The sequence below is a fragment of the Heterocephalus glaber genome, unplaced genomic scaffold (assembly GCF_053883595.1).
Source record: "Heterocephalus glaber isolate CG9 unplaced genomic scaffold, H.glaber_assembly_v1.0 deba00001781, whole genome shotgun sequence".
In the NCBI taxonomy this organism is placed as follows: Eukaryota; Metazoa; Chordata; class Mammalia; order Rodentia; family Bathyergidae; genus Heterocephalus; species Heterocephalus glaber.
This window is the reverse complement of record NW_028258467.1, coordinates 4,665,586-4,692,621: the sequence shown is the minus strand read 5'-3', so window position 1 is coordinate 4,692,621 and position 27,036 is coordinate 4,665,586. Positions and strand designations below refer to the sequence as shown.

At 47.1% G+C, this 27,036-nt stretch overlaps 1 protein-coding gene across 2 annotated transcripts in view; it reads left to right on the top strand.

The window, feature by feature from the left end:
* Trap1 (TNF receptor associated protein 1) overlaps nucleotides 1-27,036 on the top strand; it is a 53,139-nt gene that overhangs the window by 25,738 nt on the left and 365 nt on the right. Inside the window, exons 4-17 of one of the 2 annotated variants that reach the window (XM_004864762.4) lie at nucleotides 990-1,130; nucleotides 6,049-6,120; nucleotides 6,849-7,009; nucleotides 8,228-8,337; nucleotides 8,962-9,035; nucleotides 9,902-10,057; nucleotides 11,423-11,543; nucleotides 14,740-14,809; nucleotides 21,187-21,334; nucleotides 23,160-23,345; nucleotides 23,663-23,801; nucleotides 24,244-24,329; nucleotides 25,478-25,623; nucleotides 26,937-27,009. In XM_004864762.4, coding sequence (XP_004864819.3) covers nucleotides 990-1,130; nucleotides 6,049-6,120; nucleotides 6,849-7,009; nucleotides 8,228-8,337; nucleotides 8,962-9,035; nucleotides 9,902-10,057; nucleotides 11,423-11,543; nucleotides 14,740-14,809; nucleotides 21,187-21,334; nucleotides 23,160-23,345; nucleotides 23,663-23,801; nucleotides 24,244-24,329; nucleotides 25,478-25,623; nucleotides 26,937-27,009 — 1,683 coding nt within the window. The remainder of the gene's footprint in view (nucleotides 1-989; nucleotides 1,131-6,048; nucleotides 6,121-6,848; nucleotides 7,010-8,227; nucleotides 8,338-8,961; nucleotides 9,036-9,901; nucleotides 10,058-11,422; nucleotides 11,544-14,739; nucleotides 14,810-21,186; nucleotides 21,335-23,159; nucleotides 23,346-23,662; nucleotides 23,802-24,243; nucleotides 24,330-25,477; nucleotides 25,624-26,936; nucleotides 27,010-27,036) is intronic. The other variant, XM_087202979.1, reaches the window with a different exon arrangement.

Sequence of the window (27,036 nt, the reverse complement as noted above, 5' to 3'; positions counted from 1 at the left end):
CCCTTGATTTTAATCTGCTAGTGAGAGTATTTTTCCAAAATCTGCTTTGGTTTCATGAATAAGTATATCCGGATGATTCTTTGAACCAGATTGATTCTGGAAGTTAATTGAATTTTGCTGACTTTTAGATCCTCCAGACACTGTCATGGGGCTCTGCTGTCGGGATGCTCAGGGTTCCCAGTGTTTGTTTGCCTCTTCACTTGGTGTGGAAGGAGTTGGCAGTTGAGGAAGAAGACATCCCTGCCCTTTGTGGGGCCTAGAGGGAGTTAAAACTCATTTGGGGTTTGCAGGACTTGGAAAAAGTAGTGAAGATCAAATAGACTGTCAACTATCAGATCCATACTGCCTACTGCTAGGATGCTAAGAAGATTTTGAAGAAGAATATTACCAGATTGAAAGGGGCTTTTTAGGAAATGTGTCCAGGTCTTGTTCTGTCTGCTCCCCCACCTGCTCTTCTGCCCCATGAGCTATGGCACTTGAATGGGAGCTCTGTGTGAGGCAGAATTGCCTTTTAGACCCAAAGAGGACTGTAAGGGCCATGGCCACTTTTCCTGTGGAAGGTGGAGGCCCTGGTGTTTGATGACCTGCACTACAGGAAATGAAGCAGTGAATCTCATTTCTTGGAGTAGGAAAGAGATTAGTGGGGTGGGCAGTGTCATCTCTGTGCAGGAATTGGGAAAGAAACAGCTCCCCACAAGATTCTTAAGTTTGAGTTAACAGGTGGACACATAACTTTAGACTTGACTGAAAATCCTGAAAGGAAAGATCAGCTGGACTCAGCTTGTCACAAAAAGTTGTGCTGGAGAGTGGTGAACCCTCCCCCTTTAGTGGCTGTGTGGCCTGCCCAGAGGAGCTGTCTGACTGCACTGGGGGTCTGTGTCTGAAGACAGTGTTCTGTGGTGAATCTCTGACTTTTAGCTGTTGCAAAGGCAGCCGTCAGCCACGTCCACAGAGTCCTTCACCCTCCTTCCTCCTGCTTCTGTTTCTAGGTGTTCATACGGGAGCTCATCTCCAATGCCAGTGATGCCCTGGAAAAACTGCGGCATAAACTAGTATCTGATGGCCAAACATTGCCAGAAATGGAGATTCACCTACAGACTGACACCGAGAAAGGAATCATCACAATCCAGGTACTTCCTTCTCAGTGCCCAGGCGTATGGCAAATGTCCTGCCTTGCAGAGGATGGCCAGGCCAACCTGGGGAGCAGTGGTCCTGTCTCACCTGCTGACATAGGGCAGTCACACTGCATTTCAGTTAAGTCTGGCTCAGGTGGTGTGCTGACCGTCTTTCCTATTTGAGACTTCTTTCTAATTCACTATAAATTAGCACTTGTCTGTCATAGGAAATTTGGAAAATATAGGAGGCAGAAGAGAAGAAAATTTAAAATCACCAGTATGTGGCTTGCCTTTTTATTGTCTTAGTAATTTTTTTTCCCCCTAGTACCAGGGATCAAACTCAGGACCTTGTGCTTGGGAGGCAGGTGTGGTGCCACTGAGCTACATTCCTGGCCCTTTTAGTGATGTCTTTTGAAGGGCAAAAGGTTTTTGTTGTTATTCTTATCGTTATTGTTATTGTTTATTGCTTGTTATATTTTTTGTTTTTTATTTTTTCTGTACATAGTATCAAACCCAGGGCCTTGTACATGCTAGGCAAGGGCTCCACTGAGCTACATCCCTGAGCCCCTTAAGTTTTTAAATTTTTTAAATTTTTTTTGGTACCGGGGATCGAACTTGGGTCCTTGTGCTTGTGCAGCAGGCAGTGAAACCACTGAGCTAAATCCCTTTTAAAATTTTTTATTTATTTATTTATTTTTGAAAGTACCACTTCACAGCTAATTTTTAAGAATTTTGTAATTTAAGCCGGGCGTAGTGGCACACAACTGTGATCCCAGCGCTCGGGAAGCTGAGGCAGGAGGATTACTGTGAGTTTGAGGCCAGCCTAGGCTACGTAGTGAGTTCAGGGCAAGCCTGAACTACAAAGGGAGAGACCCTGCCTCAAAAAAAAAAAAAAAAAAAAAAAAGAATTTTGTAACTTGCTGTGTGTGTGTGTGGTGCGAGGGATAGAACCCAGGCCTTCTTGGCTGTTAGGCAAGTATTATACCAGTGAGCTATATCCCTAACCCCAATTTTTAATTGAAGGAAGTCAAGTTATCACTTTTTCTTTTATGCTTCATGCTTTTACTGATCTGTTTAAGAAATTTTTACCTCCTATAAAGTCAAATTTTTCTCCTATGTTTTCTTTTTCTTTTTCTTTTTTTTTTTGGTACCGGGGATCAAACTTGGGTCCTTGCACTTGCACAGCAGGTGGCAAAACCACTGAGCTAAATCCCCGGCTCCTATGTTTTCTTCTAAAAAGGTTTTTTTTGGGTTTGTTCAGTTGAATACTGGGGATCAAACATAGGGACATTCTGCCACTGAGCTATATCCCCAGCCCTTTTGCTGGTTTTTTTTTTTTTTTTTTGGTACTGGGGATCGTACTCAGGACCTTCTGCTTGCAAGGCAGGTAGCAGAACCACTGAACTAAATCCCCAGCCCCTTTTTGCTGTTTTTTATTTTGAGACAGGATCCCACTAAGTTTCCCAGGCAAGACTTGAATTTGCAGTCTTCCTCCCTCTGCCTCCAGAATAGGATTACAGGAGTGCATCTTCCACACTTGGCTCTTTTAGAAGTTGTAGTTTCAGCTCCTACATTTAGATCTGTGCACCATCTCAAGCAGATTTTTGCATGCAATGTGAGGTCAGGGTTGAGACTGATTTTGTTCATGTGGCTCTAGCATCATCTGCTTAATGACTTCCTTCCTCACTGCATTGTCTTGGGACCTGGTCAGAAATCAAGTGGCAGGCTCCCTGTTTCTCTGTCTGGGCACGTTTGTTTCTTTGATCTGTATACTCTTTTTGTTTTTTGGTACCGGGGATCAAACTCAGGTCCTTGCACTTGCGCAGCAGGCGGCGAAACCACTGAGCTAAATCCCTGGCCCATCTGTATACTCTTATCTGTCCTAAAATACTCACGTCGTACTCTTTTACTATTGTAGCTTTATAGTAAGTCTTAAAATTTGGTAGTATAAATTCTCCAACTTTGTTCTTTTTCAGAATATTCCAAACCAGGCATAGTGGTACACACCTGTAATCCTAGCTACTTAGGACTCTGAGTAAGGAGAATCACAAGTTTAAGGCCATCTGAGCAATTTAGCAAGACTCTATCTCTAAATAAACAAGGGCTGGAGATGTAGCTCAGTGCCCCTGGGTTCAATCCCCAGCACTGGAAAAAAAAAATCTACGTTCTCTGAATTGTATAAATTTTAGTATCAGCTTGTCATTTTCTAAAAAATCTATAGATTTTCATTGGGATTGCAGTGAGTCTGTAGTTTAATTTGGGAAGAATACAAAATGCATTGAAGGGCCGGGGATTTAGCTCAGTGGTTTTGCTGCTTGCTGCACAAGCTCAAGGACCCGAGTTCGATCTCCAGTACCAAAAAAAAAAAAGCATCGAAAACAGGAATTCTTTATATCAACCTCACATGAACCTTTCCCTTAGGATTTTGTTGCAAGTTCTGGTATGTTGACATAAATATTTCAGTGTAAATTATGTTTAAGCTGGGTGTGTTGGTACATACTTGTAGTCCCAGTTCTCAGGAGGCTGAGACAGGAGGCCTTGGCTATATAGTGAGTTCAAGGCCAGCCTGAACTACATATCAGGGGGAAAAATAAATTATATTTAGTGATTAGTGTCAACTAGAAACTAATTTTAAATCATTCTTTATTTATAATTATTATGTGGGCCGGGGATTTTGCTCAGTGGTTCTGCTGCCTGCCTCGAAAGCGCAAGGCTCCGAGTTCGATCCCCAGTACCAAAAAAAAAAAAAAAAAGATTATAATTATTATGTGATCATAGTAAATATATCAGGCCAGATTTGGTGATCTTCCTGCCAGCATCTCAGAATTCACTAGAACCCCCCCTTGGTGTTCTAGTTCTACTTCCCCTCCTGTGTTGGGTCCTGAGGCCTGTGCCACATGCTTGAGTGTACTGCAGTAACGGCAGTGATGGGATTTGGTTCCTGCACAGTGTCTCATCCTGTGCTATAGGTCGAGTATTGTTGAAATTCTTGTCTGGCACTGTGCCTGTGTGTCCTTTGTTGATCACAAGGCCTCAGGTCCCCCTGCGTCCTGTTCTCAGAATGAAACATTTAGATGACCTCCTAGAACCAAGCAGAAACTGCTCTGGGTGTTTTTTTTTAACCCAGTTCAGAAGTTGATGGTAGCTTGGTGGGAAACTGCCCTATTTAAGATATTCTGCATGGCATAGCAAGGGCGAGCTGGGTACACTTAGGTTATCATGATGGGGCGGGAGGAACTTTAAGTGGGACCCAGCTGGACTCTGAAATAGAAACAGCCTTCCTTGAGTTTTCACAGGTACCTCAGCCTGTGTCTTAATCTGTTTGGGATGTTGTTACAACATATCTTAGGCTGGGTTGTTTTGTTTTGGTACCAGGAATCGGAACTCAGGATCTTGGCGCTTTTGAGGCAGTGGCAGTCTAGTGAGGCTGAACTAAATCCTTGGCCCTGTTTTGTTTTATTTTGGGTTTGTTTGCTTGTTTGTTTGTTTGTTTGAGACAAGGTCTCAATATGTAGTTCAGACTGGCCTTAAACTCACTATGTAGCCCTGGCTAGCCTGGAATCCATGGTAATCCTCCTGCCTCAGCCTCCCAAGTGCTCAGATTATAGGTGTATGCCACCATGTCCAGCAGGCTGGGTAATTTATAAACAAAAGTTATTTACTACAGTTCTGGAGACTAGGAAATCCTCGGTCAAATTGCCAGCAGATGTGGTGTCTTTCTGTGTATCCTCATTTGCCAGAAGGGACAAACAATCTTGCTGAAGGCCTCTCTTTTTGGGGGGTGAGGGGTCGAGACAGGATCTCACTGTGTAATTCAGGCTGTTCTTGAACTCACTATGTGTACCCCAAACTGGCCTCAAAGTCAAAACCGTCCTCCCGCATCAGCCTCCCAAGTGCTGGAATTACAGGCATGCACCACCGTGCCTGGCTTGGAGGCCTCATTTTTTTTTTTTTTTGCTACCAGGGATCGAACTCAGGTTCTTGCGCTTGTGAGGCAGGCAGCAGAACCACTGAGCTAAATCCACTGTCCCTGAGGCCTCACTAATCCTATTCCTAAGGACAATAACTCATGACCTGCACCTCCCAAAGTCCCAGCTCCTGTCACCATCACCTGGAGGACACTAGCATTGAGATTACAGCAACTTGCTGCAGGAGGGGAAGAGCTTCTGCCCCCAGTGAGAGCTACAGTTGCTCTGGGTCAGCACTGGTGAGGGCAGCAGGTGTCCCCTTACCTGCTTCTCCCAAGGACCTATAGTCCTTGCATCTGCCAGGACAGCCACCAAAGGAGGGAACCAGAGCTAGAGAGGGAGTGTGGACAGGGCCTCACCTCAGTAATAGATGCTACACATTTTCCTCTGAGTTGCTGATTTGGTATTTTCTTCTTAGGATCAGCTTTTGTTCATTCTTATTTTTGGTGCTAGAATGGAACCTAGGTCCTGCCATGTGTTGTGGGGTTTTTTTTGTTTGTTTTTTTTGGTACCGGGATCCAACTTGTGGGACCTTGCACTTGCAAGCCAGGCGGAGGCAACACTGAGCTAAATCCCTGGCCCTATGTGGATTGTTTTAATGTCAGTTCCTCCCACCCCTTCCAGTTTTCTCTGAGGAGGTGGGGCTGACGTGCCTGGATTTGGGCTTTTCTGATGAGCATAGGGTGTGCTTCCTGGCTTATCTGGCTGGTGTCAGTGAAGCCATCTGTGTCCACTGATCATTCTGTCAGACAGACATCATCTCCAAGTACCTCAGAGAGAATGCTAGCCTGCTCAGACAGAAATGGGTGACAAGGCCATTCCATCTGTGGAGAAGCCCCAGGCAGATGTGCCCCTCTGAGCACAGGCTGGTGGCATTAGAGGAGCTCTGTGGCACAGAGGCACTGACTGCAGCCCTCACCCCAGTTCTCAGAGCTGTGTTTGGCATTTAGTGTCTCTTTCCTCAGGACACTGGCATCGGTATGACACAGGAGGAGCTGGTATCCAACCTAGGCACGATTGCCAGGTCAGGCTCAAAGGTAAGCACAGGCCCAGTCTGTCATGTAGAGTGGCCCTGGGAGCCAGATAGAGAAACAACACGATCAGGTGAGTGACCCTGTTTCACTTCAGTGTCACAGGAACTTCTAGTAGTTTCTGGTAGTGTGTACGTTGTACATTTTATACATGAAAGGGTTGAAGTGGGCACTCTGTCCAGAGCTACAAATCATAGTCTATATGTTCATTGCTGTCTGAGTCTAGAACATGCCATACCACCTCCCGATGCTTTTCTGCAAAGTCATTATTTGGTACTTTCAGGGCTGGGGATGTAGTTCAGTGGTGCCGCACCTGCCTGGCAAGTGCAAGGTCCTGAGTTTGATCCCCGGTACCAGAAATAAAAAACATTATTTAGCACTTTCCCATGCTGCATGTACTTGATACAGATGGCCTGGAGAGGGCGCTTACTTCTTTATTATTTTAATTTTTAATTTGGGGGCGGTTGAGACAGGGTCTCACTTTGTAGTACAGGCTGGCCTTGAACTTGCGGTGATCCTCCTGCCTCAGCCTCCCTAGTGCTGGAATTACAGGCATGTGCCACTATTCCCAGCATTACTTAGTTCTTTATGTATAAAGTGTCGAGGGTGGGGTGGGTGGGATGTCTATGTGGTTGATTCCTGGCCTGTGCTGAAGGAACATGTATAGAAGTCATGTATGCCGGCTCCAGTGCAGAAGGGAGCAGCCTCCTCCTGACCAGCCTTTGCCACCACAGGCCTTTCTGGAAGCACTACAGGACCAAGCAGAGGCCAGCAGCAAGATCATTGGCCAGTTTGGAGTGGGTTTCTACTCAGCTTTCATGGTGGCTGATAGAGTGGAGGTCTATTCCCGCTCTGCGGCTCCGGGAAGCCTAGGCTACCAATGGCTTTCAGATGGGTGAGTAAGTGAGGGACAAACCCACCTCACACAGGGACTTGGAGTCAAGTATTACCTGATGTGCAAATTGGAAATTACCACTAAATTTGGAAACTGAGGAAATGCAAACAGGTGTGTTATGAGCTGTTCACATGAAGTCTGGCTCCTACTTTGGGGAGGCAGTTCCTTTGGGATCCTAAAAGGCCCGTGGCTGGTAATTAGGCTCTGCAGTGCTGGCCTGTCCAGGTTGAGCTCCACTCAGTGGGATGGCTTTTCTCCCATTCCCCCGCTGAGCATTCTTCTCCAGCCTCTTTGTCACAACCAAGCTAGGCTCAGAGGGCACATCTGCCTGGGGCTTCTCTATGGATGGAGTGGCCTTGTCACCTGTTTCTGTCTGGGCAGGCCAGTATCCTCTCTGAGATACTAGAGACGATGTCTTGTCTGACAGGGTGATTAGGTGGATTTTTGTTTGTTTTTTGTTTGTTTGTTTTTGAGATAGGGTCTCACTCTGTAGCTCAGGCAAGCCTCAAACTGGTGGTGATCCTCCTGTTTCAGCCTCCCGAGGCTGGGATTACAGGCATGCGCCACCACACCTGGGTAGTTAGATACTCTAAAACAACTCCAGGAGGTATTTGAGGAAAATGGTACCTTAGCCAAATTTTTGGCCTTAAAACTTCATCTTTTATTTATATACTGCTGCATCTAGCAGTACCCCAGGGACAAGAATTTGGCCCCAGTGCAGCTTGTACCTGACCCCATCTAGACTGAGGGCCCATAAATTCCATGAAAGCAGTGTTCATTGTGGACATAGCCAGGTGTCAGTGAGGCCCCACCTGGGGTGTAACTTGTCCCTGCACTTCTGAAGTGCTCTCTGCCCCTCTTATCCCAGCCTCTACCAGAGTCGGAAACAACACAGCGGGTGGGCTTTTATTCCTCAGCTATCTGGTGCCCATGTGAGCTGGGCCAGGTCCCAACGCCCTGGGCCTGTTGAGTCACACAGGCCCAGGAGGTTCTCCTAGGAGATTGCCAAGGTAGATGGGGGACTCACGATACTACAGCCAGTGGTCCTCTTCCCTCATGTGCGTTTGGTGGCCTGAGAGGCTCTGCTGGGGCCCACCCGGGGGACTGCCTTCTCTGTATTCCACCTTGGGAAAATTCCAACAATAGCACTGGATTTACCATACAAGGGTTTTAGGTAGTGATGTGTGGAACTGGCTGATCCTTCCCCTTGTGCCGTAGCTCTGGAGTGTTTGAAATCGCTGAAGCTTCAGGTGTTAGAACTGGGACCAAAATTATCATCCACCTCAAATCAGACTGCAGAGAGTTCGCCAGCGAGGCCCGGGTTCGAGGTGAGGGAGCTGGGCCCTGGAGGGGTGGGCACAAGCACATTCACCAGGCTCCACCTGCATGAGCAGCATGTGGGCACAGTTGAGCAAGTCTAAACTTCAGTGTTTGGCCTCTGAGTTGGTGGATGGAGCCCCCACTAGCTCTGTGCTGGGGACCTTGAAGGAAAGGCTTACAGCACACAGGGCACCGCCTTCAATCTTATAAATGGTGCTTTTGGTGACGTTTGTTCTGCTGTGAGATCTCAGGGCCTCCAGTACCTGCATGGTGGAGCTTCTGACCCTAGGCGTTCCTGAGAGCCAGAGGGAAGCAAGTCCTTCTGTGGGCTGTCTTCTTCTGGATCTTATTGAGTGTTTGTTAAGATTGCTGAGCACTTCCTGTACATAGCATTAGCCCATCAGGTGGGTCCCCTTCCTCCAGAGGGCCTCACAGCCTCATGGTGGACCTGGCCCCAAAAGGTCAGCTTTTTCTTCAAGTTCTGCTACCCACTGTGTGACCTGGGGGGCACAGGAGTCTACTGCACCCTGGTCTTGCAGATATGAAATGACACAGCATGGATCAACCCTTCCTAGCAGGCATGTGCTCACCTTGGACCCTCAGGTCTTCACTGTTGTCTCTGTCTCCTGCAGATGTGGTGACAAAATATAGTAACTTCATCAGCTTCCCCCTGTACCTCAATGGAAGACGCATTAACACCTTGCAGGTGAGGCCCTGAGCTGCCTGGCATGTATTTGGGGGTGGAGGACCGTAGATGACATGAGAGGGAGCAGGGTTCTTGACCCCAGCATACCTCAGTCTGCACACAGCCACCAGGAGGGCTCAGAGGTCATGAGGTGTGATCCACACACTCACAGATCAGTATGTAGTCTGGTAGTCTTTAGTGCATTCTGTGTTATGCAGTTTCCTCCACCACCAGTGTAAGAACTTTTTTTTGGTACCGGGGATCGGACTCAGGTCCTTGTGCTTGCAAGGCAGGCTGCGGAACCACTGAGCTAAATCCCCGGCCCAAGAACATTTTTTTCACACCTGAAAGCAGCCTTGTCCTCAGGCACTCCCTCCTGCTCCCCCTTCCCTGGCCCCTGGCATCCACAGTCTACTTTCTTTGTTGCTTTGGACATTTCATATAGATGGAATCATATACTACATGGCCTCTGGGATCTGGCTTTTTTCACTGAGCTTAATGTTCTCAAGGTTCAGCTGTGTTTTAGCATATATCAGTACTTTGTTCCTTTTCATGACTGAATGATACTCTACTGAAAGAATGGACCCCATTTTCTTCAGCCTGCCCAGGAGTAGACAGTGTCATTATCTATTACCCTGAACTCTACCCCCTCCTCATCACCTCCTAACCCTATACTGGAGGCATTTGTTCCAGAGCCTTTTATGTGTCTCCCTTGCCCCTACCCTAACCCTGGAGGAGGTGGAGCTGGAGGGAGGAGTCTGCCCCTAGGAACCTGCCCGTCTGTGCCAGGAGGCCACTCCAGGGGCATGTGCTCTACTAGTTTACTCCATGCAGTCATTGGGAAGATATTTCAAATATGCTATCTCCCCATTGATCTCCCTTTCTAGGCCATCTGGATGATGGAGCCCAAGGAACTCAATGAGTTGCAGCATGAGCAGTTCTACCGCTACATTGCCCAGGCCTATGATAAGCCCCGCTACACCCTGCACTACAAGACAGATGCACCACTCAACATCCGGAGTATCTTCTATGTGCCAGAGACGGTGAAGTGCTCAACTTACCCCAACACAGCCCCCAGGCACCCCACTGGCCCTCGAGCCAGGGCATTTTCACAGCCACAGCAGTGTCCCCAAATGCCATAGTGTGCCAGGAGTGTGCCAGTATCCCACAGCAGTACTTGGCAGGATTAGAGTGAAAGAAAGCAGAGCCTCTGGGTGTGGAGCATTGGTAATTTCAGTCTCCCACTACTTGTGCACGGTGAAGGAACATTTTATGTGACGTCTTTCATGCAAGCCTGGGTGCTGGCACTTGGAGATGGACTGGCCTAGAGTATCAGGGAGGAGCTGTAGGAATAGCTGCTGGGGTCTCTCAGCCAGCCTGGCCATACAGTGCAATTTTCAGTAGATGTCCTAGGAGGGCTGTGGCAGGTCCACAGTGCCAGTGCCTGTGCCCTCTGTGTGCTTCTCCCTGGCTCATGGGGACACATAGAAGCCCAGCTGAGTCCTACAGCAGAGAGGCCTGTTCAAGGCTTCCTCCAGCCTTCCTGCCTTCACCTGTGTCTCAGCATCCTCTGGAACTAGGTAGAGATGCTGAGTCTCAGCTTCTGGGGACCTCCAGGTGAGAGCCCAGACTGTGACAGAACCTAGTACCAATGCAGAGTAGGCACTAGCAGGCCTCTTCTGTGAGGGCTCAGGAAACAGAGTTTGGCTTTTCTGCCATGCAGTCCCCATGGTAATTGCCAGGCCTGCTGCCCTGACTAGAAAGCGCCTTGGACAGTGCCACAGCAAATCAACGAGGCAGGGTGCCAGTGAACCTGTAGACACTAAAAATTAAATTCCCTGCCTTTTCACATGTCTTGAAATAGTCCTATTTGATTTTTTTTTTCTCTAACGATTTAAAAATGTAAAAATTGGTCCGGGAATTTAGCTCAGTGGTTTCGCCGCCTGCTGCACAAGTGCAAGGACCCAAGTTTGATCCCCGGCACCAAAAAAATAAATAAATAAAAAATAAAAAAAAATGTAAAAATCATCCTTAGGCCATACACAGATAGGCAGTGAGCTGCCTATGGCCTTTGGTCTCCTGACCCCTAGCAAGGTTTGGGTCTATCTCTGGGACATGCAGTCTTCAGTATTTTACATCCTATGCAGGGAGTGGCTTGGGGAGGGCAGCAGCTGCCTAGACAAGCCATCCCTCCCCCACAAGCCCCAGTGTGGTGGGGGTATTTTGTCTGGACTTAAGGCTTCCGATGAAGCATTGTCTCCTCTGGCCTTTCTTGCCCACTGGGTTCATTACCCAGGGCAGCCTTTGGCAGGGCTGGCTTTCTGGCATCTTGTCATCACGCTCTGCCTCCCTGTGGCTGATATACATTTCTACTATTGCCACCTGACCTTATCTTTCCTTGCCCCCAGAAACCATCCATGTTTGATGTGAGCAGGGAGCTGGGCTCCAGTGTTGCGCTGTATAGCCGAAAGGTTCTGATTCAGACCAAGGCTGCAGACATCCTGCCCAAGTGGCTGCGCTTCATCCGAGGTATGGCGGCCAGGGGAAGGCTGCGCAGAGTCCCCAGGAAGCTTCCCGGCCTCAGCACCAGTGCTGGCTGATTAGAGGATAAGAGGGTATTGAGTTGAGTTTATTTAGGGTTTTGAAATTTTATATAAGGGTCAGATTTATGCATTAATTGAGTTGAACTTGAGATTTGAGTTTAGTAAAGAATTCAGCATTTAGAACTTTGTATCACAAAGGCACACTGTGCACTACATAGTTAGGTTTTTTTATTTTATTGGTACAATTTATATTATATATAATGATCACATTCATCATAGGAAATTTGTATCTGTACATCTGTTTTTCCCTATTCCCCTCACCTCCCTTCAACCTCTCTCCCCTTCATTCACAATAGCTTTGTTTCCATTTTTTCCTTTTCTCATTTTTTTTTCTTTTTCTTTCCTTCCTTTCCCCCTCCCTAGTACTTTTTGCTTTTGAACAGTTTCTTCCTATTTCACAATATCTGTTATGCATTTTGGTCCTTATTTACATTTCAGTTTCTCACACCAGAGAGACAATGATATTTATACATGTGTGTTTGATTTATTTCACTTGGAGTATATCTCAGGTGCATCCATTTAGCTATAAATGTCTCAAGTTTATCCTTTATGGCTGAGTAGTATTCCATTGTATTAAAAAACCTACGTCTTTTGTATCCAAAAGTTAGCATTTGGGCTGTTTCCAAGATTTAACTATTACAAATTGTGCCGCTATAAACATGGGGGCACATATATCACTGTGGTATGATGCTTTTAATTCTCTTGGGAAGATACCCAGGAGGGGAATAGCTGGGTCAAATGGGATCCCTAATCCTAGTTTTCTGAGGAGTCTCCACACTGATTTCCGCAGTGGTTGCACAGGTCTACACTCCCACCAACGGTGGAGAAGGGTTCCTTTTTCCCAATAACCCCGCCAACATTTGTTTAGATTTTTTTATTTTTTTGGTACTGGGAATCGAACTTGGAACCTTGCACTTGCGAGGCAGGTGGTGGAACCACTGAGCTAAATCCCTAGTGCGCCAACATTTGTTGTTGGTTGATTTCTTGATAACAGGCATTCTTTCTGGAGTGAGATGGAATCTCAGTGTTGTTTTAATTTGTATCTCTCAAATTACCAGTGATGTTGAACATTTTTTCATACTCTGATTTGTCATTTGTACTTTCATCTGAGAAGTATCTGTTCATTTCAGGTGCCCAGTTTTAGATTGGGTCTTTAAATTTGGGGGTCTGATTATTTTAATTCTTTGTATGTTCTAGATATTGGTCTTCTGTCTGAAGAACAACTGGTTACAATTTTTTTCCAACTCTGTGGGTTGTCTCTTCGTTCTGTTAGTGATTTCCTTTGCTATGCAAAAGCTTTTTTGTTTGTTTTTGGTACCAGGAATAGAACAAAACCACTGAGCTAAATCCCCAGCCCCTGCAAAAGCTTTTTAATAGGATAAGATCCCAGTTTTTGTTTTGTTTTGTTCGGTTTTTTTTCTTTGGAACTGGGGATCAAACTCAAGACCTTGCATTTGCAAGGCAGGCCCAGTGCCACTGAGCTAAACCCGCAGCCCATATCTTTTATTGGGGGGGGGGCGCTACTGGGGATCAAACTTAGGTTCTCGTGCTTGCAAGCCAGGTGTCCAGTTGTTGATTCTTTGTTTTATTTCTTGTGCAATTGAGGTTTTGTTCATAAAATCCTTTCCTGCATCTGTGTCCACAAGAGTTCTGCCTATTCTCTCTTTCAGTAGATTTAGTATTTCTATCTTAATCTTTGATCCATTTTGATTTTAGCTTAGTGCGTGGTGAGAGATATGGGTCTAGTTTAGTCTTTGGCATATAGAAAGCCAGTTTTTCCAACATTACTTATTAAAAAGGCTATCTTTCTTCCAGTGGACATGTTTGGCCCCTTTGTCAAAGATAAGGTAGCTGAGTGTTTTTGGTGTTTTTTTGTATCTTCTAATCTGTTCCACTGATCCTCAGGTCTGGTTTTTTTTTTATTTTTATGATAGTGGCTCTGTAGTATAATTTCAAGTCAGGGATGGTGATACTCCTTGCATTGCCTTTGTTGCCCAGAATTGTTTTTGCTATTCTATGTCTCTTCTGATTCCAAATGAATTTTAGGATTGTTTTCTCCAGTTCTGTGAGGTATGCTACTGGTATTTTGATTGGGATTACATTAAATCTGTGTAACAATTTGGAGAGTATGGCCATTTTCACTATATTTGTTCTTCCTACCCTGGAGCAGGAGATACTTTTCCACTTCTTTTTCTTTTTTGGTACCGGGGATCGAACTTGGGTTCTTGCGCTTGTGCAACAGGTGGCAAAAACACTGAGCTAAATCCCTGGCCCCTCTTTCCACTTTTTGATATCTTCTTTGATATTCTTTTTCAGAGTCCAAATTTTTTTTTTTTTTCTGGTACTGGGGATTGAACTCGGGATGTTGTGCTTGCGAGGCAGGCGGCAGAACCACTGAGCTAAATCCCCAGCCCAAGAGTACTATAATTTTTTTGTTTGTTTTTGTTTTTGTTACCGGGAGCAAACTCTGGTCCTTCCCTCTGGTCCTTCCACTTTCGAGGCAGGCGGTGGAACCACTGAGCTAAATCCCTGGCCTATAGATTTTAATGTAAAGATCTTTTACTTCCTTTGTTATATTGATTCCAAAGTATTTCATTTTCTTTGGTGCTATCGTGAAAGGTATTGTTTCTCTAATTTCTTTCTCAGTGAGTTTGTTATTTGTGTAAAACAGTGCTATTGATTTTTGAATGTTAACTTTGTACTTTTTGAGCCAAGCATGTGGCACATACATGTAATTCCAGCAGTTGGGAGGCTGAGGCAGGAGGAATGCTGCAAGTTTGAGGCCAGCCTAGGCTACATGGTGAGTTCAGGGGCAGCCTGAACTACATTATGAGGCACTGTCTCAGAACAAAAGAATGTTAAAGGTAAAATCCAAGGTACGTTTGCCGAACGTCGAAGGACTTCTGAGGCCACAGACACACACCCCGTACAGGGCCACACCCCTGCCCTTAAGATGTGTCTCATCCCCAGGCTATACCCTCCCGATGTGAGGCGACTCTTACCTCATAAGGTCCATATAGGGCCAGGCTGTAGAGGAAGGGCCAGTTAAGAGCAAGGAGGATATGAGTGGTGGTTGATAGGTCACAGGCATGGGGAGCCCTGACTTACCCTGTCCTTCTCAGGTGTGGTGGACAGCGAGGACATCCCCCTAAATCTCAGCCGGGAGCTCCTGCAAGAGAGTGCCCTCATCAGGTAAGCCACAGGCAGGCAGTCTGAGTCCTAGTAAGAACCAGGCCGTCCCTGCCCAGCTGTCCCGCCACCCTATGGCTAGGCATAGAGATCCAAGAGTAAGGTATAAGGAATGTGAGGCCAGGCCTGGGGCCTCTTGAGAGCCCTATGGGTGCCTGTACTGGCCTCTGAGGCCCACTCCACTCCTAAGCAACTCATTCTGTGGTCCAGAGGAATTTTTTTTTTTTTTTTTTTGGTACCGAGGATTGAACTCAGGTCCTTGTGCTTGCACAGCAGGCGGTGAAACCACTGAGCTAAATCCCTGGCCCAAAGAGGAATTTGGGACTGGCTGGTCACACTTGGGGCCAGAGAGAGGTGGCCCGCGCAGCTGTACCAGGGCTCAAGATTCTCTATTCATATCTTCACCTCACTCACTCTGGCACCACACTCTCCAGATGATCTTTTTTTTTTTTTTTCTAGATGATCTTTATTGAAAACTGTACTTACTGGCTATTTTCTTAGTGAAAATGATATTTTTTCTTAAAGGACGCATAGCTCACCCAGTCCTAACCTAGAGGTGGCCAGATAGGGGCAGGTTTTAGACTTAGTTCATGGGACAAAAGCCACACTGGATATATGGCCTTAAAGTCTTTGAATTGCTCATAAAGAACAAGACATAGCCATTCGAGAGATGAAGATGAAAACAACACTGAGATTCCACCTCACCCCAGAAAGAATGGCTGCTATCAAGAAATCAACCTATAACAAATGCTGGTGGGGGTGTGGAGAGAAAGGAACCCTTCTCCATTGTTGGTGGGAGTGCAGACTGGTGCAACCACTGTGGAAATCAATATGGAGATACCTCAAAGAACTAGGACTGCAAGTCCCATTTGACCCAGCTATTCCCCTGCTGGGGATCTTCCCCAAAGAATTAAAAGAATCGTACCACAGAGATATATGTGCGCCCATGTTTATAGTGGCACAGTTTGTAATAGCTAAAACTTGGAAACAGCCCAAGTACCCATCAACTGGAAACTGGATAAAGAAGATGTGGTTTTTTAATAAAATAGAGTACTACTCAGCCATAAAGAATGAGAAACTAGAGTCATTTATAGCTACATGGATGCACATTGAGGCCATACTCTTTTTTTTTTTTTTTTTTTTGGTACCAGAGATCGAACTTGGGTCCTTGTGCTTGCAGGGCAGGCGACGGAACCAGTGAGCTAAATCCCTGGCCCTTGAGGCCATACTCTTAAGCGAAATAAATAGGACACACATGTGTAAATACCAAATAGTTTCTCTAGTGTGAGAAACTGAAAGTGTAAATAAGGATTAAAATGATTAAAACAAATAATTGATAATTTAAAATAGGAAAAGGTCCAAAGGTGTAGGGGTGGTGGGAGGGGAAGGGGAAAGGAAAAAAGGGAAAGGAAAAATTAAGAGAAAAGCAAAAAAAATGGAAACAAAATCTATGTAAATAGGGAAGGGCAGAGGGGGTGAAGGGCACACAGGTAATGGGGGAAAAAATAACCAAGATACATCATGTACAGGTACAAGCACCCAATGATAAATGTAAACGTATACCTAAAATGTACCAATAAAATAATTTAAAAAAAAAAGAATAAGACATAGCATTAAAGTGCCTCACAGGCTTACAACAAGTTGAATCAGCAGTTTCTCTTCCATCTTTTTTTTTTTTTGGTACTGGGGATCAACTCGGGTCCTTGCACTTGCACAGCAGGTGGTGAAACCACTGAGCTAAATCCCTGGCCCTCTCTTCCATCTTTGTGTGGTTCCTGCATGGACAGAGCATGGTGATCAGGGTGGCCATGTGCTGTGCCACTGGGCATGGCAAGATGATGCCCAGATCAAATCCCAGGTCCCTCTCAGCCAGGTGCTATGGACTGGAGCTGACCAGTGACTGCTGGGCATATGCTGCCCAGGACTTCCTTTCCCCACTCATCTTCAGAAGTAGATCCCACCATGCAGGATGATGGCACACACCTGTAATCCCAGCATTCTGGGAAGCTAAGGCAGGAGGATTGCAAGTTCAAGCCCAGCCTGGACAGTTTAGTGACTTAGACTGTCTAGAAGAAAAAAAAAATTTATTTTTTTGATTAAGTTTATTGGTACATTTTAGGTATACAATACAGTTACGTTCATCACTGGGATCTTGTACCTTTACATGATGTATCTTGGTTCTTATATTTTCCCCATTCCCCTGCCCTCCCTTCACCCCCTCCACCCTTCCCTACTTATAAAGACTTTGTTTCCATTTTTTCCTTTTCTCATGTTTTAGCAAAAAAAAATTTTAAAGGCTGCAGATGCAGTTCATTATGAAGGCTCTGGGCCTAATCCCTAGTACTGTTTTTAATTCTTTTTTTTGGTACCGGAGATGGAACTCTGGACCTTGCGCTTGCGTGCCAGGCAGCGGAACCACTGAGCTAAGTCCCAGCCCCCCTAGTACTGTTTTTTTTTTTGGGGGGTACCGGGGATCAAACTTGGGTCCTTGCGCATGCGCAGAGGGCAGCGAAACCACTGAGCTAAATCCCCGGCCCCCTAGTACTGTTTTTAAAAATTGGCTCCCTCCATGTGGATATTTTAGTGTTTTTTTTGTTTTGTTTTGTTTTTGGTACCGGGGATGGAACTCGGGACCTTGCACTTGTGAGGCAGGCACCAGAACCACTGAGCTAAATCCCCGGCCAGTGTTTTTGTTTTTTTTTTAACATAATTGAAATTATATTTATATTATTGTTTCTTTCTTTCCTACATAGTAAGTACTTGATTTTGGGTACTTTTCAGTGCTGCTTTAGGGGGAAACTGTTTTGGGGGGGTTTTTTGGATACTGGGGATCGAACTCAGTCCTTGCGCTTGTGCAGCAGGTGACAAAACCACTGAGCTAAATCCCCGGCCCGTGAAACAGTTTTTTTAATTACATGGTAGCAAATTGCATGGATATGCCTAGTTAATCCAATCTCATATGATTAGGAAGTTATTTTTCTCATTGAATACAAATATATTGTATAATACATTTTAAAAAGGGCCTCAGTGCATTTCACCAGTACTGGCAACTGTTTCCTTGGTGGCATTGCCTAGATTGCCCTTGGGCAGTGCACATGCTAACCATGGCAGGGCATTTCTGGGCTGTATGGTGGCGATTTTCTGTGGTTAGTGGCAGCATGCTTTGGTTGGTATATTTGCATGAAGGTGCCAAGTGTACCATGCGTCCTGGGGGTGGGGGAGGTGTTCCTCTTTGCTTTGTTTTATGTTAGCGGAAAGGGTTGGGGCTGGTGCTGAAGAATTATTCCTGGTATTGGGAGGTGCTCCCACTTGTGACCTATCCCCATTGCGTAGCCAGGTATGAGTCACAGTCAGGGAGATGCCAGGCACCGGGTCTGGGGCTGGGTGAGGCAAGAGAAGACTCCAAAACAGGGTAAAGCTGACCTGGGTTCAGGAAGCTCCAGTGAAATGAAGAAGCTGGCTGGATGTGGCTCTTGGAATCCCAGGGGCTGAAGTGGCTGCATCTCTTATCTCCCCATCCTGCCTGTGGCATTAGTATTTATTCTCCACCACAAGTTGTGCTGAGCCCTTCTCAGATAGCCCTTCATCCTCTATGCTGCAGCCGCTACTTCCGCACATCATAGTTGCGGGGATCAGGTTGCAGTTTAGTCATGGTTATCCATAGAGGAACCTGCATGCATGTTCTGGTTATGGCCCAGCACCTAAGGCTGGGCTGTCTGCCGTGCCATGCTGCAGGCGTGGCATCTGGGCACCTTGTCACTGCATGTGTTGTGAGATTGTCAGTGTACTGGTCATCTTAATCCAAAAAGTCTGCTTTATGAGAAGTTTTGAAAGAATCTGAAGAAATGAAGACTTAGAAACCACTATGCAAAGAGCATTTTCTTTGTGGATCCTTGGAGAGCAAGGTATCTTCCTCCTGTTCCACCACTGCCAGGTGATCAGTGCTTCCAGCCAACAAGAATACCCTTCTTTCTGCATAGCTCAGAGCCAGGGTTCAGTAGGGCTGTGCCGCCACCACCATCTGTCCTCAGGACTGTGCAGACACTCATTGTCCACAGAAGAAAAGGAACCATGCCCACATCTATAGGACCTTCATTCTCATAGGCAAGGCTAGTGCCCAGGCTTTCAGAGACCAGGCCAGGCCTTCTGTGGCATGGCCTTGCGTTCATGATTGTCTGATATTCCTATAAAGAGCTCAAGGATGGTCTTTCTACCTGTCCAGTAGCTGGTGATATTCACTTTGATATACTTGGTTAAGGGAGTGTCTGTCAGGTTTCTCCAGTTAGTGATTCTCCCCTTTATCTTTTTTTTTTTTGGTACTCAGGGATTGAACTCGGGTCCTTCTGCTTGCGAGGCAGGCAGTGGAACCACTGAGCTAAATCCCCGGCCCTCTCCCCTTTATCTTTGATGAATATCGTGTGAAGTGGTATTTTGAAGCAATGTAAATGTCAGTCTTTTTCACACATGCAGTGTATTTATTTATGATATTTAAATGTTATAATTTATATAGGCCTCTTTAAGGGTTAATAATCTTATTCATTTTTTTCTGGTACTGGGTGTTGAACCTAGGAGCTTGAACATGCTAGGCAAGTGCTTTACCATTGAGGTGCACCGCCAGCAAATCCAGAGTTCAGAGGGGAGAAACAGGCTAAAATGGATGCACTACTGCCTGGCCATTAATACTCACACTTTTGGTAATCTGAAGGACGTGAGGAAGTGCCCGTTGTAAAAGAGAAACCAGGAAACTCCTGACACATAAATCACAGCACAGCACATATGCATGCAAAGGCTGCATGTCAAGACCAGTACCACATGCTGTGTGTGAGCAGTACAGCCGGACATATTCTGAATACAATGTATGATACTGTAACCTTCAAAGTTGGAATTCTGTGGATCAGAGTATTTACTGCAGTGTCATGCAAGGAGCCAAAATTAGGACTCACTTTATTAATGGGATCACAAGCATGTTTCCTTCTTATTTTTTTCTCCTTTCCTTTACAAAAGTTAAATTGCAACATACATAGTTCCTTTACAATCCAGCACAGGAGAACAAGTATGCCTAAATTTATTTAAGCTTTTCTTCCTGCAGTCATATCCTGAGTTACTTGTCCATGAGGCACAGGGCAGAGCAAGACAGGGCAGCTGTTCTCACCTGTAAGGGGTCCCAGCAGCCCAGGATGGGGTGTAGGATACAGCACAGGGAAAGTGTCATTCAGAGGCAGGGTGAGGAGGACACCTGAGTGGAGTCCAGGAGAAGAGGAAAGTATATGCATGGAGGTGGGCAGACAGTGTCACAGCCAAACAGGTGACTGCGTCCCACAGGGAGGGCAGTGGCCATGATAGATTGGGTATGTGGAGGGGAATAGATCAAATAGGTAATTATATTAGGTAACAAAATAGGTAAAAACCATGTTAAGACTATAACAAGACACAGACTTCTCAACATTAAAAGGGTGTTTCAAACATAGACCATAATATCCCAGTGGTACCAGCTTAATATTGGAGGTACTTGGGGGAACTCAATAGGAAATGTGGACAGAGGTGTGCACTTGTACATACACATGTCCATATTCCTATGCTCCATACCAGGAGAGCTAGGAGCAGTGACACCCCAGTAGCAACCAGCATTCCAGCATCCCAGTGCAGATCTGTCCACTGGGGCAGCCAGGGCTCTGCAGAGCAAGCCATGGTGCTCACAGCTGGTGCAGCAAAGGAGAAGAGCCTGGGGCACCTCATGCTGCAGAGGTGCTCAGTGCTTGAAGAGACTTGTCAGAGGAACAGCAGCCAGCTCAAAGGGACTCCCACCTGTCGGGGACAATTTGAGAATCAAAATAAATAATGAAGACTGGGAATGTAGTCCTAGCATGTGTAAGGCCTAGGTTCAGTCCCCATCACAGAAAAAAATTCTTCCTAGCCGGGGATTTAGCTCACTGGTGCCACTGCCTGCTTCACAAGTGCAAGGTCCGGAGTTCAATCCCTCGTATCCCCCCCCACACCCAATTCTTCCTAGCCATTGTTCACATTTCCCAAATACCAGGTTTGTTCATACTAATTTTATATCTTATGTGTTACAGTTAAAGTCCTGAGCTGTACATTTTGGTATACTAATTATTTCATAGGTGCCATCCCTGCAGCTGGAAAAACTGGTGCACAAAGGGAAGAATGATTTCAAGGTGTCTTATTCAGTTGGTCTCACTGAGAGGCTGCCAGTCTGCATTCCCACCTACAGGGGGTGGTGCACTCCACTGGGAGTCTTCAACTCATTGTTTTTTCACTTTGGCCCCAGTGGTACTGCTGGTCTTGGGTCTTTGGTTACTGGTGGGCTGAACACTTCTCTACCCTTTTGGCCCTTTTGCATCACAGACACTCTTTTTCTGTAGGAAACTCCGGGATGTTCTACAGCAGAGGCTGATAAAGTTCTTCATTGACCAGAGTAAAAAAGATCCTGAGAAATATGCAAAGTTTTTTGAAGATTACAGCTTGTTTATGAGGGAGGGCATCGTGACCACCACAGAGCAGGAGGTCAAGGTAGAGCGCTGTTTTGTTTTTGTCTTTGTGTTTTGCCTCCTGAGTACTGGTATTACAACTGTGTGTCACCACACACAGCTGTAGAGCTGGATTTCTGAGCCTTTCTCCATCTGCCTCAGCCCTGGGGCCGCAGAGGAAGTTAGTAGAGGCCTCCTTTGACATAGTGACAGGGCAGCAGGGCACCTGACCATTGTTGTCAGGGTTTGTGATCAGGCCATTGGGCTTCTAGGCCTCTGATGTCACATAGCAGGCCCAGCACATGGTCCACACATGTCTGTACCCTTGCCTCGTGGATCCTGTGCTCATGACTAAAGGACTGAGCCTCTTCTTCCTGGCCCTGAAGTTGGCAGGAAGAGGGTGCACACTGTCTTGGAGGGCGGGGACACCACAGAAAGGCATTGTAAGTTAAAATATCTGAGTCCCAGGGTCAGGGAAGGGAGTGCAGTTGTCTTTGGTAGGGATATTATTGTCTAACGGATAGAAGTCCTTTAATACTGTGCTATTGGAGCCAGTAGTTCAGTTAATCAAGCAGGTAATTGCTGAAACATTATATGTTGATTCCTTAAAGATTCTTGATTGTTTTTGAGATATCATTTGTATACCATTATGTCCATAAATGTCATCCTGTTAGAACTCAGTGACATTTAGGACACCCACGGTGATATGCAGAGTCCACCACTGTCTCGTTCCAGAACATCTTTCACCCCAGCCCCCAGGAGCTTCCTATAGGAGCAGCACCCCACCCCCACTGGGGCTGGTCTTAGCTGGCACCATGATAGCCCTATGCATTTGCTGTCCCAAACAGTGGCAAGGGAAGGGGGCAACCATACATTTGGGGTCCCAAGGAGGTTGAGCTTTAGGCCATGAGAAGAGGTGGGGTAGAGTGCCAAATGCATGAGGAAGGCTCACCAGCTCTTCCGCAGGTCACCCTGGAGCTCATTGTACTGGCCTAAGATCCCCCTCCTCATTCATCTTGTTTTTACTTAATAGCATCTAGTAGCATTCACTGTATGCGAGGACCTTTTCCAAGTGCTTCATACATGTGGAGCACATGTGAGCTTATCAGTGAGGACCGGGAGGTGCCCATGGGTGTGGGCACAGCTGCTCGCCAGGTGGTTCCTGACCCATGTCATTCCCTCTCTGTGTCTGCCTCTGTCTACCTCAGTCCCAGGCATGGCACTTTCATTTGAAACTTTCCCAGGGTATCCTGTGTACTCTTTCCCCAAGTTCCCATATTCCCTGCCACCCTTCTGTGCCATGACTTTTAGAGATGACAGGGCTTAGATAAGACAGTGTCTGGGCTGGTGACACCAAAGGCCAAACTCCCATCTTGGTGCTGCTCCTTCTTCCAATGCAGCCCACATAGACCCCAGCAGTCTCATCTGCCTCTACTCCTCCTGCTCTAGGCCCGCTGGGACTTATATCCCACTTGCCAGAGCTCGTCCCAGCCACTTCTGGCTGTGAGGAAGGCAGGAAAAGGTGGACTTCATGCCTATGTCCAGGTGCCCACATGGATTGACACTGAGGACAGAGTGAAACGACTCGGGTCAGGAACAGGGCCTACCATGGGCAAGTTCTGGCCACTCCTAGATGGGGTATGCACAGCTCTCAGACCTTGGGGCACCTGAGGGAGAAGGTGCTTCCAGAGGGCCTTTTGGCTCTTCAGATGGGGTCTCATGGGCAGAACAAGGATGGTCTGAGAGTCGAGTGCTGCCCTCAGGGAACCAGAAACCCCAGGCTTCAGAAAGGCTATGGCCCATGGACCAGGAGACACTCAGAGCCAGGACCTGGATCCAGCAATGACTTTCCCTGTATCTGTCCATAGGAGGAGATTGCGAAGCTGTTGCGCTACGAGTCCTCGGCACTGCCCGCTGGGCAGCTGGCCAGCCTTTCAGACTACGCCAGCCGTATGCAGGCCGGTACCCGCAATATCTATTACCTGTGTGCCCCCACCCGGCACTTGGCCGAACACTCACCCTACTATGAGGCTATGAAGCAGAAAAACACAGAGGTGGGTAAGGGACAGGGCTGCCTGCAGGGCACACTGAGGGACAGATGTGAACCCCCCAACTCTGTGCTTAGTGGAAAACAGGCTCTAGGCCTGGAAGGCAACATGGTGCAAGGCAGGGGTTCACCTCCCAAGTGACTGTTTCTCACAGGTGGTGATGGGTACGTTCATGTATGAATAGTGTTTCTGCTGCCAAGACAGCTAGAGCCTCTCTCAGAACCTTTGGGTAAAATGTCACTCAAGTCCAGGAGCCCCCAGCATCCCCAGCGGCTGTCCATTCTTCTGCTGTGGGCTTGATGGAGGGTCTGGGGCATCTGCAGGTCCTCTTCTGCTATGAGCAGTTCGATGAGCTCACCTTGCTGCACCTTCGTGAGTTTGACAAGAAGAAGCTGATTTCTGTGGAGACAGACATAGTTGTTGATCACTACAAGGAAGAGAAGTTTGAGGACGCATCCCCAGGTCAGCTCCTTACTTTCTCTAGAGCATGGGGGACTGGCAGAGCTGGGTGGGGTGGTAGGGACTGACATGTAGGGCCTGTCCAGCCTTCCTGTGGATTTACACAGGATTTCTTTTCTTTCTTGGGTCTGGGGCCACCAACCTATGAAAGATGCTGCTTGGAAACTATTCATGGAAAACATTGAGTCCCAGGAGTCCTTCCACTGTTGCTTCCATGGTGGCTCCTGCAGATGACCAAACTTCCTACGAGACTCCAAATTGACTTTTTAAGCCTCTGAAAAAATTACCTGGGCTGCAGGCAATGGAGAGCAACATCTTGAAATTTTCTATAGATGAAATGAGCTTATCTCTGTTCATGCAGATTGGAGAGAGTCCTCGGGACATGCCTTTGCAGCAGGGCTGCAGGTCATGGCCCCTGGGCTCACTCATGCCTGCTCTTCTGCAGCTGGTGAGTGCCTATCTGAGAAGGAGACAGAGGAGCTGATGGCCTGGATGCGGAACGTACTGGGGTCTCGAGTCACCAATGTGAAGGTGAGACCTTCCTGGGATGGGCTACCACCTGGCCACCTGGTCCTTGTCCCTATCACAGGCCCGCTTCAGCTCCAAGTAGCTGGCCTGTTGGGCCTTTGCCCAGAAGCAGAAGCCTGTGATGTCAGGTGGAGACCATGCAGGTCCATGTTCCCATGCTCAGATGTGGCCACATATCCCCTCTCCTGCACATACGTTTGGCTGCACATACATTTGGCTATGTGAAGCGCAGGAGCCTGCAGAGGCAGGGAGATCAGGGCCTGGCTCTCATTCCCCTCAGCACCAGGAGCTGAGGAAGTAGAAGAGCAGCCCACAACTAGTGTGTGAATGGAAGCAGAGCAATCTGGGGCCAGCCTAGTCTGGACCCTATGGGACCTGCAGTGGCTAAAGTGGGAGTTCCGAGGAAGGGACTTACCACCCTAGCTTGAGAGGAGCTTATGTTCTGATTTGGGGACTTAGTGGGGTTCCAGGTAAGCTTCCAAGAGCTCAGCACCAGCTAGTCTAGCTCAGAGCAAAGAAGGACACACCAACAAAGGGGTGTCCTGTGCAGGGCACTGGTTCAGGGCCATATGTAGAAGTGGCCCCCAAGGGAGAGGCTGCAGTGCATGTTGGGCTAAGGCAGGCCCAGGAGGCAGCAAGACAAGGGGTGGCCTTGGCCAGAAGAGAAGGAATTCCTGGCAAGATGTGCAGACAGTACTCCACGGTGGCTCCTGCCTCTAAAACACATGGTATCCCTGCTTTACAGATTCCAGGTTGTTAGGCCTTAGGTAACTGTTGTCTCCAGTTTGATGAAATAATCACAACTAAAGGGAGCTGGGGTTTGAATCAGAGCTCAAGAGTTGCCTCCCCTTCAGTGGCTGGCTGGCGGACAAGATGCTTCTTTAGCCCAAGCCAGGAGGTGGAATTCTGCACCACCAGTGCTGCGGACCCTTACAGAAGAGTGTAGGCAAGACAGAGCTTCAGTGCTTTTGGGGACGAGGCAGGAGCCCCCAACTGGGCTGATACGGATGATGGTGAGGGAGGGAGGAAGGTTGGCTTCAGGTGGTTAGGGGCTGTCCTGGAGATCCTGCCTATTTGATGGTCTGGGAGAGCTTCATCCCTTGTTCCCCTCCCTGAGATCCCTCTCAGCCCCACTCTGGTCATGCTTGCAGGTGACTCTCCGCCTGGACACCCACCCTGCTATGGTGACTGTGCTAGAGATGGGGGCCGCCCGGCACTTCTTGCGTATGCAGCAGCTAGCCAGGACTCAGGAGGAGCGTGCGCAGCTCCTGCAGCCCACGCTAGAGATCAACCCCAGGTATAGCCTAGGCCCTCTTCTGACCTGCCAGGAGTCCTTACAAACCCTATGTGGGTGATGTGTTGTGTTGTGGTTTTTGAGACAGGGTCTTGCTATGCAGTTCAGGCTGGTCTTGAACTCACTATGTAGCCAGGGCTGGTGTTGAACTCATGGCAATTCTCCTGCCTCAGCCTCCTGAGTGCTGGGATTATAGGAGTGCGCCACTGCGCCTAGCTGGATGTGTTCATCTTTCACTGTGGAGTATAAGACTAAGGACAGTCAGTAAGCTTGTATGCAATTGGATGACTATTAAGAGAGGAGACCTGTGTTAGCTTATCATCACTATGACAAAATATCTTAGAAATAATTTGGAAGCAGGAAACACTTGTTTTGGATTACAGAGTCGGGGATTTCATTCTATGGTCAGTTGTCGTGAGGCATAATGTGGCAGGGAGTGCATGGTGGTTTGAAGCTGTTTCCTTCATGGCAGCCAGGAAGCAAAATATAACAGGAAAAAGCTAGGATCCAAATAGCCCCTTCAAGGGCGTACTCCCATTTTATTTGGAAAGTCCTTCCCCTTCTGAAATTATAAAATTTTTCTTTTGGCAATAGTGGGATCTAACCTGGGGCCTGGTACATGCTAGGCAGCTGCTCTACCACTGAGCCATGCCCCCAGCACGGTATTAGGCTTTTATGAGCTAAATTTGTACCTTTAATATTTCCAGAAATTTGATCCAAGGAATAAGGTAGGAGTCCAGCCTACTTGTTTTCTGAAGGGTACAAAAAAAATCTTTTAACATAATCTATTAATGTAAATGAATCAGCTGGATTAATTTAAGAAAGTATCACCTTGGCCCAGGGGTTTGGCTCAGTGGTTCCACCGCCTGCGTTGCAGGCTCAGGGTCCTGAGTTCGATCTCCGGTAACAAAAAAAAACAAACGTATCACCTTTATGGTCTTCACAGATGAACCCGAAGTGTTAGTATATGTTTTGTTGCACATCTGCCTTCCCGTTTGTTTTTGGTTTTTTGGTACCAGGGATCGAACTCGGGTCCTTGTGCTTGCGAGGCAGGCTGCGGAACCACTGAGCTAAATCCCAGCCCCTTCCTGTATTTTTTAACACTGAAACTCTTAACTGATTATTTCGGGCTTTCAGGGTATAGAATCATCACGTAAAGGTCACTTACAGCTAACTTTTATGTACCTTTTCATACTTGACAGACCTGTTGCACTTTGTAGAAGGGTCTGCTCACATCTCAGAGAGGTGGCTGGGATATGAAGATGGAGGCATTTGTGCTCAGCCCAAGCTGACTGGTCTGTGATTTCCTGTTACAGGCATACACTCATCAGGAAGCTCAGTGATCTGAGACAGCGTGAGCCAGAGCTGGCTCAGCTGCTTGTGGATCAGGTGAGAGGAGGTGGGGGGAATCAGGCA